Raw genomic sequence first — 11,066 nt, forward strand, 5'->3', positions numbered from 1 at the left:
GCTAAATAAATAAAAAAGTTCTTATTTTATTTTATTTTTTTGCAAAATGTTTTTATTGTTGATTATTGTTAGGTAAAATGTCCTCATGTTTATTTCCAATCCATTTGATATCCAGACTAATCGATTAAATGTTTCTGGATATTTTGCACACTGATCAGGAGTTAAAAATAATCCTGGTACTTACACTGGATGATCTAAAGGTTCGCTTTCCACAGGCCTTCCACACCCAGTGACATCTGAACATGCGTGCAGTGATGACACATTTCTAATAACATCAGTAACTATTACGACATGGGTGTACCTCTTCTCTACAAAAAACCAAATGACTATAGATTTTATTATCCTTCACGAAATGGTGAAAGGTCACAGTTTTGTTTCATCTCACACCATAACCCATTTACTCATTGTCTGCAGTGTTTTATCAATCACTGGCAGGTGAAAAAAAAAGTTGGAATTGCCTAGAAGAATTAGTGGACCCTAAAACAACAGGAATGGTTTGTGCGTCATTTCAGCTGTGCCAAGATATAATTGATGAATGTCATAATAATTGTTCTCAGCCCGTTAGAGCCTCATAGCTCTGGGATATGACAATGGAGAATTGCAAAATATCACTGTTGGAGCATTGTATAACTCAAGGTGAATTCACAACTGCTTTCAGGCAGAATCTTGTGGTCTCTTGGTCTTAGTCTCATATAAACATCTTGTTGTGGGTATGTGGGTCATTATTTACTAAATAATTTCCAACAAACTACAGATGATAATTATCTCAAGCACAGATTGGCACAATATCCTCACCCAACTACTTGGCTTCTGTACTATAAAATCAGCATTTCAGTTCATTGGAATATAAAGCCTGGTTTCATGGAATGAGAGGTCTTGGTCTGGATCCTGTGGGTCTGGTATAAGGATCTAACTAAGCATTCAAAACTGGTTCCCCAAAGGTGAAACTTTATTCAAAATGATATATACTCTTTTCTATGGTGGTTTGGGTTATGGCCCAAATGTTAGGGGGGGAATTCATGGCCTAATGGTTAGAGAGTCGGACTCGTAACCTAAAGGTTGCGAGTTCGAGTCTCAGGTCCGGCAGGAGTTGTAGGTGGGGGGAGTGAATGTACAGTGCTCTCTTCCACCTTCAATGCCATGACTGATGTGCCCTTGAGCAAGGCACCGAACCCTCAACTGCTCCCCGGGCACCGCCAGCATAAATGGCTGCCCACTGCTCGGTGTGTGTGTTCACTGCTGTGTGTGCACTTAGGACGGGTTAAATGCAGAGCACTAATTCCTAGTATGGGTAACCATACTTGGGCACGTCTTCACTTCACTTCTGTGATGTGGTATTAGTTTGGTTTGGGTGTAGGCCTTGAAAAAGTCTGATCTTAACTCCAACTGTGCTTTCTAGAGATAACAACTCTCACATAAAGCTGTGTACCCAAAAATATGAGTTGTATGCCATGCTGTGTGGTACAACAGCAGAGTCAAACCATGACCAGGATTTGAAAAAAACTTAAGAAGGTGGTGCCACCTGCTGCCCAAAACGTATTGCAAAGTGTAAAATAAAAGTCGTCAAAGCAGTCAAAAAAATGTTGTGGATGCACTTGTTCTCCATGGGTCTTGGAGTCACGCCATTATCCCATCCCCCACTGTGAATTGTTTGTGTGTGTGTGCGTGTGTGTGTGTGTGTTTTGTTTTTTATTTCTTTTTTTTTTTTTGTTGCGTAGAATGCGTGCCTCATCACGTCCATCAAATTCGACGTCACACAGAACCTGCGTACAACCCGGAAGGAACGGCGTTTCGAAAATGGCGATCCACGTAAACCGTGGCCAAAACAGAGGAAAGTAGAGCTGACTTTCGTCCAGGTCCCGACTGGACTGAGCTGTGAGACGGGCTCGGTGATGCGTGTATAACGGAGATGTCATCTGATTTAAGGATGAACGGCGTGAGGATGGCACGAGCGGAGGGTGTGACGGCATCTCACATAAAGCTGTGTACCCAAAAATATGAGTTGTATGCCATGCTGTGTGGTACAACAGCAGAGTCAAACCATGACCAGGATTTGAAAAAAACTTAAGAAGGTGGTGCCACCTATTGCCCAAAACGTATTGCAAAGTGTCAAATAAAAGTCGTCAAAGCAGTCAAAAAAATGTTGTGGATGCACTTGTTCTCCATGGGTCTTGGAGTCACGCCATTATCCCATCCCCCACTGTGAATTGTTTGTGTGTGTGTGTGTGTGTGTGTGTTTTGTTTTTTATTTCTTTTTTTTTTGTTGTTGCGTAGAATGCGTGCCTCATCACGTCCATCAAATTCGACGTCACACAGAACCTGCGTACAACCCGGAAGGAACGGCGTTTCGAAAATGGCGATCCACGTAAACCGTGGCCAAAACAGAGGAAAGTAGAGCTGACTTTCGTCCAGGTCCCGACTGGACTGAGCTGTGAGACGGGCTCGGTGATGCGTGTATAACGGAGATGTCATCTGATTTAAGGATGAACGGCGTGAGGATGGCACGAGCGGAGGGTGTGACGGCAGACTCTTACACCGTGAGTTTATGACGTGATGTTTTCAAATAAAATTCAAACTATAAATCCAAAACAAAACTATTTTTTTTACGTGTTTACAAAAGCGGATCTTGAAATAGCGAATGTGTTTTACAAAACTGTCTGTTTTAGAGCAAGACAACCATTAAATTCCCTGTAATTCAATGTAGTTCCTGTTATATACGGATACACACACACACACACACACACACACACACACACACACACACACACACACTAGAAGGTTTTCAGTTACAATTAACAGCTATACATTTTAACAGGACTTCCCCGATGGTTTACGAGATAATTGCGTGTCCTGTGTTTTGTTTTTATACACACTAAAGTAAATGTTGTAAACAATTATCCTGTCTATGGGTGACACTTCAAAGTCTTATCTTTGTGATTTATACACAGGAAAACCTCATTGGAACATTGTTAGCTATCTTTGGAAACCTGTTGGTCAGCATCTCAGTCAGCATTCAGGTAAGTGTATATTTGCAGCCTACATTTATAATTGCATTGTGATTCAGGGTCAGGGTGTGTTCAGGTTACACCCTGTCAGGTGAAAGTCAGCCACTTTTATTTTCTTCTCAGCATCTTGTTTTATAACCCAGCTGTTGTTTGTTAGCGTATCTAAGGGAGTGGGTTTAATAAGAAGGTGTAAAAGACAAAAGCATGTCATCATGACTGATGTTTTCTCTTGCAGAAACAAAGTCACGTGACATTGGCGGGTAATAAAGACCCAAGGCAATACTACTACACTAAGACCTGGTGGTCTGGCCTAATGCTGATGGTTCTGGGGGAGGGCGCCCTGTTTGTGTCTTATGCATTTGCACCGCTCTCTCTCATAGCGCCACTTAATGCAGTGTCTGTCATATGTAGGTATTCATCATCTGTAATTCTGTTATGTTGCATTCACTTCCATATTTTACAGTTTTTTCTGTTTCACATATTTGATATAATCAAAACATGTTAATTTTATTTTATACAATAAAAGGAGTATTATTTTAGTATCATGATACTATTACAGTTTTTATTAATATTTTGAACTAGTTTTTTTTTTTTACATTGTCAGTTTAATTTTAGTCAGAATTTTAGTTGTGTATTTTTGACTTTTTTTTTTATTTTTTTCTTTAAATATGTCTGTGTAGTTGTTGTTTTTTCAGTTTTAGTTTTATTATATCAAGTTACATTAAATGAAAGCGAGAAATGTTTCTTTAGCAACTACCTGAAATAAGATTTTTGTTAAATTTTCTTTTATTTCAAGTAACAACCAATGGTTTGTATTTTGGTCTTCACAGCAAGCTCCATCTTGGGTTTCCTGTTTTTGCGGGAAAAGTGGAAGGCACAGGAATTCTTGAGTGAGTTCTGCTCATCTTTCTGAGCACATATAAAGGAATAAAAGAAATCATACAGATTGCTTTCAGTTGCATAACTCGCTACATTAATGCTGGCTTTGAGGTGCCAGCTCTATTTTCTCAGCTATTTATTCAAAAGATTGAGGCCATGAGTTGCTAAGCAACAAGTAACTACTTGTTGATATATTGTATTAGTAATACAATAAATTAAATGCAGAGCACTATAATATCCCTATGCTTGTCTTTGTAGAGCGCTACATCTTGACTTTCCTGGGCTGTGCCTTGACGGCAGGCGGTACTTACCTCTTTGTGACGTTTGGACCGAACTCTCACGAGAAGCTGAATGCAGAGAATATTGTAAAACATGTTATCGGTTGGCCCTTCCTCTTATACTTGGTAATACACACCCTCATGTTTTAGAAAGTTGTTGTGTGATTACAAATGGCAAATATCAAACCATAATTATTTTACAAAGGATATCGTTTTGATTTAAAATGCACATTATTTTTGATAGGTAGAAATGGAATTTGGTTTGATGACTGATAACTTGCTGAAGGCATTTTATTTGAACAGTTAATTTGGATTGTTTTTTCCAGCTTCTAGGGATCATCACATTCTGTCTGGTGCTGTATTTCTATAAACAGCGGAATGCCAACTACCTCGTCCTGATTCTGCTGCTGGTGGCACTACTTGGTAGGACAATAACACAACGTTGGTTGTTTGTAAAGCCCATTGTGTGTATGAAACATTACTCTGAAAGTGCTCCACAAGCAGTACTTGTTTTGCAAAGTAGTTCTTTTGACAAGGAAGTAATGCACAGATAAACAAGTCATTGTCTATTTTGCCCTTATAAATGTACCAGAGACCAAAATAATGGAGTTGACCGTCCCCTTGACCTTTGCCCTTTAGGTTCAGTGACTGTAATCACAGTGAAGGCAGTTTCAGGGATGATTGTGCTTAGCATCTTGGGTCCTTTACAGCTGTCCTATCCCATTTTCTATGTCATGTTCGTCTGCATGGTGGCAACTATCGTCTTTCAAGCATCGTAAGTTCTGTTGTTTGTTGTGTTGCTATTCTGTTGTAGGACAGTGAGCTTGGAGTGAAATACTGTATTAATCTGACTGTATTAATACTGTTTTAATCTGACTTTACTTTTTTTTATTAGATTTCTGGCACAGGCATCTCACCTGTATGATTCCTCTCTCATCGCCTGTGTGAATTACATTTTCTGCACAACATTTGCAATTGTGGCAGGTAGAACTCAGAAATGTCTTTCTCTATCTCTGTCTTAAGTAAGACGACAGGATTGTCTTTATTTTGTGTTAGCAGTCTCATTCTCATTCTGTTTCTTTTAAAACAGGGGCCATATTTTATCAGGAATTTAACCACGAAGACGTTCTGCACATATGCATGTTTCTTTTGGGGTAGGTTTTATGATGCATTCTAGTTACTTATACTACCATTCAACAGTTTGAGGGAGGTGAGGTAAAAAAAAAAATGGTGTTGTTGAAAGAAGTCCATGTTCACCATGTTCATAATTTGATCAAAGATACAGTAAAACCATAATATCATAAAATATTTTAAAAGGGTCATGTGATGTTGCTAAAAAGAACATTATTTTGTGTATTTGGTGTAATGAAAGGTTTAAGGTAAAAAAAAAAACACATTATTTTCCACATACTGTACATTATTGTTTGTCCTCTATGCCTTTCTGAAACGCGTCGATTTTTACAAAGCTCATCGGTCTGAAAAGTGAGGTGTGCTGTGATTGTCCAGCTATCCAGTGCGTTGTGATTGGCCAAATACCTCAAGCGTATGACGGAAATGTTATGCCCCTCACCATACTGTGATGCCGTGTCCCGGTGCGATGAGACAAATAGCCATTACCAACGAGGCATTTGTTGCATCCAGTGGGGACATAATTATGGATTATAATGACTTATACTGTCTTTTTACGCATTGTGTTGCATCGTGCTGCGTAAACATAAAACCATGTTCAAAAATGACAAACTACAAACGCTACTCTAACCTGCTCAAAACTCGCGTTTGAATCATCAGTGGCAAATTCTTTAAATATAAAAAAAACGTACTTACAGTCTGTGAGTCAGAACAGCCGGCATTGTAGTCTACTCTCCCAGGATCAGGAAACGGTCCTCCATAAAATGTCCTGCACACATCTGAATATTTGGGTTGAACTGTTCTGGAACAGTGTTGTAAATACAACTTAACCACTGATTTCTAGTAGTGTTCTCTTTTGGAAGGCCAAACAAAGTATTTTCGCTTTCGCAACAAAACACACATCTTCACAACATGGTGGCAGCAACAATAAAGTTACGTCTTCTTTCTTTGCGTAAACATTTGGGCGGCGTTATGCAAATCTTCCCACATCATGACGTAGACATGTGGGGGCGTGTTTAAACAAGGTGTTTTAGAGAGCGTGGACCAGTCTTAACTTTTATAAAGAATATATCTTTGGGTTTGAGACTTTAGTCTTTGCACCTTTAGGGATCTTACCTATTCATGAAGAGCTTGTAACACTCCAAAGAGAAAGGAAAACTTGAAATCGCATCATATGATCCCTTTAATATATTTTAAAATGTTATTTATTCCTGTGATGGGAAAGCTGAAAGATTAAAAAATCCTTTCAGAATAAAAAAAAAACTTAATTTTAATAATTTGTGAAAAGGCTTATTTCATATTATTTCTAAAAAAAAGTTTATATCCATTGACAGACTAAATTTTACATTCAGTTCATCAAGGTGGAAAATGCTCACTATACTACTACTAAGTGACTAATATGTAGTACTATGTGATATTCTGTAACACATCCGTGTGAGGAAGAGAATTATTTAGCCATGAAATTCCACACAAGTTTGTTTTCTTAGCGGTAGCAGTGACTAACAGACTAGCAGTGAGACCCTTGGAATCTAAGATTTGTTAACATGTGTCTTTATAATGTTCCTGCAGATGTGCTATATGCTTTTTTGGAGTGTTCCTGATCACTAAAAGCAAGAGGAAGGTCAAAGCCTTTGAGCCATATGTCACCATGGACATGGCAAAAGGTATGACTTGTGATTTCTGTCATCAAGCCAAACAAATAATCATCCTATTAGATTAAACACTTTTTCTGTTTTCTGTCAACACAGGCATTCCAACCATTCACAACAAGGGCTGGGCTGTGCAGCCCGATTATAATGGCTCTTTTTCTTACGGAGCACTGGAGAACAACGATAGTGTGGCTCCTGTGCCGCTTCCGGTGGACCAAGAGCTGTCCGTCTCTCCCAGCCCTGTTAGCCCATACCAACCATCAGAGCTGAAAAAAGACTGAGGGGAAATGTCTGAAGTGCAATTAAGACTGATTTTACTTGAGAAATGCTACTGTGTGTTTAGGCATTACTGATTTGCTTATTGACAGCACTCACAAAGCACAGTTCCAGAATATTGGACCATTCTAGAACTTTTGTATTTATCTCGTCTGATCCTGAGCCAGGAAACCAAGCTATAAGCCTTTCTCTATGCTAAAATGCAATTAAGGACTTTCATTGGTGGTGTTGATTTTAACCTGAGATACTGGCATGTTATCTTTGTGTGATACTCATATCTGTAATCATGCCTTAAATGTGCTGACTGACATTTTGATCACTCCCGGTCTCATATCAAAGTTAAAAAGCTAATATTACTAACTTGAGAATCTAAATATACCTCAGAAGATGTTTTGGGTTCTGCTACTGCTTTGTACCAGAGATACTACAGCCAGTCCAGCTTTATCAACCAAAAGCCAATGACTAATATAGATTGCACAATTCTCAGCTAGTTATATACAAATATATATTTGGTACTGGCTCAAATTACTGTATTCTCAAGCTCGTGAACACTGTCCTCTCGCTTTCCATTTTGAAGTCTTCAGGCCTGAATATCTGCTGTGCCTATTATTTATTCCCTGTGCTTGTCTGAAGCGTACCAAATAGGTTTTCTGTACAAATCTGCATGTTTGTTGGTATTACAAATCAGAGCACTGCTGGTGGTTGAAATGTACATATGCTTTCTGTAAAACTTTAAGAAACACTGGCTGATATTTTATCATAAATACCATTGCTTTGACTAATGTGGTAAAATATGTTGTTGTTTTGGTGTCTTTTAACACAAGTAATCATTTATGCTGTTTTTTTTAATTATACCATTGACAGACACCTTTGTTGAAAGATGAGGAGAAACTTGACTGTCTAAGCCACATCACAACACTGAGTTATGTTTAAGTGCAGTTACTACTGTGTTGAGAGTTAATTTAAAGAAATTTGATTTCAATTTTTTTTTTTACTTAATGTTTATGCTATTATAACCATTCCACAAGGACAATAATAATGCCTTTAATCAAAATAAATAATGAAAAAAAGACCACGCTTCAGTCAGCGTGCCGTGTTGATAGTTAGCATGGTCCAAATCCTGTTAAACCAATAATACATGCCTTATAATAACTGCTTGTTCTTTGATCTGTACTTAAAATTGGAGTATACAGGAAGTTTATAGCTGACCAATATATTAAAGCCTTGAATCTCAGTCATATTGCTGTGGACTGCTGTGTAATCGAATATTTAACTGGAAGACTAATGTTAGTATCTCGAGGACTGACGTAAATTTGAATACTATCTGTGTAATTTAAGAATATGTTTTTTGTTTTTTCCCCGCTAATAATCGTTCTTTGTGTAGCCTACCATGTGTCAAGGACCATATTATTAAGAAAACATATATGTACAGTACAGACTCGGGAGTCTGCTTGTGCAAGTAAAGATAAAAACAGGCGGTCAAATTAATCATCAGTGGTTTCGACGGCCGGTGAAAACGTATCCGTACTGAGCACAAATGTAAAGACCACTGTGACAGTCATTTTTGTCTTATTGATATACTGCTATATGAAGGATAGCAGTTGCATCGAATAAAATGTTTCACTTAGTTGTTTTTAATTACAAACGGTCAAAATGAGTTAATTCATGTGGTAAAGATGAATATGTCCAAGATAATCCATAATGCATTCTGATGTGTTACACCAAACGGCAGGCTGAGTCCTCTGTCGCACGGCATCGATCCCTGCTGTCAATCCTCCGCGAACTCGAACCTCATTGGCTGATTATGAGATCAACCTAAAGCTCATTGGCCATTCCTCACTGTCACTTGTTTTGATTGCATACGACGAATTTACTGTTTAAATGAAAAAACGTATTTCTAATTGAGATTAACAATATTCCATTGTTGTATTCAAGTGTATGTGCCGCGGATCTTAAGTGGATGGCCTCTTGCCCGGTCATCGATTTCGGGAAAAGATTACTGGTAAGTGATCTATAAAACTTACATTATCATGCTATTATATTTGACTCTAATGGACTAGTTTTGAAATTTATGTCAAATAAAAGTGCAGAAAGCATAGATGTGTACTACAATTATGTCGTCAATGCCATCTTGATAGTTTAAGCATGCTAATCGGTTTGTTATGAAATGTAGAGCAGCAGCGATGTGTTTTTTTTCCCCAGAAAATCTATGAATTATGTATATATTAATAATTTTTATCTATGAATATGCAATACGCACCACACGTGTGCATCCTGTCCAGGTTAGCGAACACACTTTCTATTTTAGACGCGCTTATAATAAGATTACGCCCGTAATATACACAATGTTGTCGTGTAACGGCCACTAGATGGCGCTATAGCACACAACAACTGAAATCTGAAGCTTCAGGCACGTTGAGTTATACCTACTTTGGGCACGTTCACTTGTTAAAGATATTGTGTATCAAGTCACCTCTAATGTCGTTCCCAAACATTATGACTTTCTGTGTCAAACACAAAAAGAGGCAAGATGTTCACGCTGCTAGTTTTATAAATGAACGTGGATAATGACCAGGGGCCGTATGTATAAAGCCGCTCAAAGTAAAAGTTTAGTCTTAAGTGTGTCAGAATTCTAAGAATGACGTAATTTTACTCTTATTCCTAGACTTAAGAATAAGAGTGATTCATAAAGGTTCCTAAGTGTTAAAAGAGGTCTCAGCTCCTAAATTATTTAAGAGAGCTGGAGAGGTCTCCTAACCTAGTTAGGAGTAATAAGATGGCAGAAAAGAGGGTAACACTTTAGAATAATGGTCCATTGTTAACAAGTAACTATGCAGGAAGTAATAGGTAGTACTACATTAACACTTAACTTAATACTATTAACTAATAGAGAAGCAAGATTAACTAAGCAGTAAGTAGTAGCAAATTTAGGACAAAGGTAGTTCCTTATTAGATATTTGATCATTATTAAGTAAAAATATCCTCATTGAGAACTACTTGTGAACTATGACCAATTAATAAAGAATAACCAATTAATTACTAATCACAACAGTAACGTCTTAAAAGTGAACAATTGGGTTCTTTGTGGAAACTAATTTATGAATATGATATCCCCCAAATAAGTCGGCTACATTTTAAAATTGTGACTACTACTCTTACCAAAGGATGGATGTTCAAACTTAAACATAGAATAATAATAAAAATGAAAATTCACTTAAAAATGTTAATAATTAAGAAGTGATGCTGACAAGCTCATGATTGAATTAGTTCACAATTATGATCTCTGCTTTGTGTCAGTTCAGTATCCATGTATCCCACTCCAAAAGACCTACTGGTAAAATATCACTAGTGCTTCACACAAATGTATGACTGTACAGTATGTCAGATCTTTAAAGTGAAAAATACATTAGCCTCTCACTAATTACTCAAGCGTTACCTTGTCAGCCTGCAGGAACTACTAGTGATCTGGACCATTATTTTAAAGTGAAAAACACCTTAACCGCTCGGTAATTACTAAGTATTTTAATAAGTTATTTAACATATTTTATATCTGACACATAATGTGCAGTCATACATTTGTGTGAGGCACTAGTGATATTTAACCAGACACTGTAATCTGGAATATGCGGTTTTGTGCTTAACACAATATAAATGCAGCCGATGCCTTCATTAAGGATGTGAATTGTTTTTGTCAAGAGAACATTATTATTTATATTCAAGAAAAGTCCTCCCCAGCCTACTAAGATATTGGTCTTTTGGAGTTGGAGCTAATTCAATCACTTCCTAATTATTAACATTTTTAAATGAATTATTTTTATTATTATTTTATGTTTTTGTTTGAAATAAACAGA

The 11,066-nt window shown here is 37.4% G+C and overlaps 2 protein-coding genes across 3 annotated transcripts in view; both read left to right on the forward strand.

Annotated features, from left to right (window-relative positions):
* The first annotated feature begins 1,764 nt into the window (after positions 1-1,764).
* Positions 1,765-8,192, forward strand: LOC107582652 (NIPA-like protein 3). 2 transcript variants are annotated; one of them, XM_016268572.1, is made up of 12 exons: positions 1,765-1,916; positions 2,473-2,537; positions 2,949-3,017; positions 3,241-3,412; positions 3,836-3,895; positions 4,143-4,288; positions 4,489-4,585; positions 4,802-4,937; positions 5,058-5,146; positions 5,253-5,316; positions 6,860-6,954; positions 7,039-8,192. In XM_016268572.1, exons 1-12 carry the CDS (start codon positions 1,910-1,912, stop codon positions 7,218-7,220), a joined length of 1,182 nt encoding a protein of 393 aa, XP_016124058.1. In that variant the 5' UTR covers positions 1,765-1,909; the 3' UTR covers positions 7,221-8,192. The 2 variants fall into 2 exon arrangements, with proteins under 2 accessions (XP_016124058.1, XP_016124053.1); XM_016268567.1 differs by lacking the exon at positions 1,765-1,916 and having other exon boundaries at positions 2,321-2,537.
* Positions 8,193-9,080: 888 nt separating this feature from the next.
* Positions 9,081-11,066, forward strand: part of rcan3 (regulator of calcineurin 3) — a 38,091-nt gene continuing 36,105 nt past the window's right edge. The window contains exon 1 of the mRNA XM_016268594.1: positions 9,081-9,217. The gene's annotated coding sequence lies outside the window, so the exon portion shown is untranslated. The remainder of the gene's footprint in view (positions 9,218-11,066) is intronic.

The sequence above is a fragment of the Sinocyclocheilus grahami genome, unplaced genomic scaffold (genome assembly GCF_001515645.1).
Source record: "Sinocyclocheilus grahami isolate Dianchi unplaced genomic scaffold, SAMN03320097.WGS_v1.1 scaffold4.1, whole genome shotgun sequence".
Classification (NCBI taxonomy): Eukaryota; Metazoa; Chordata; class Actinopteri; order Cypriniformes; family Cyprinidae; genus Sinocyclocheilus; species Sinocyclocheilus grahami.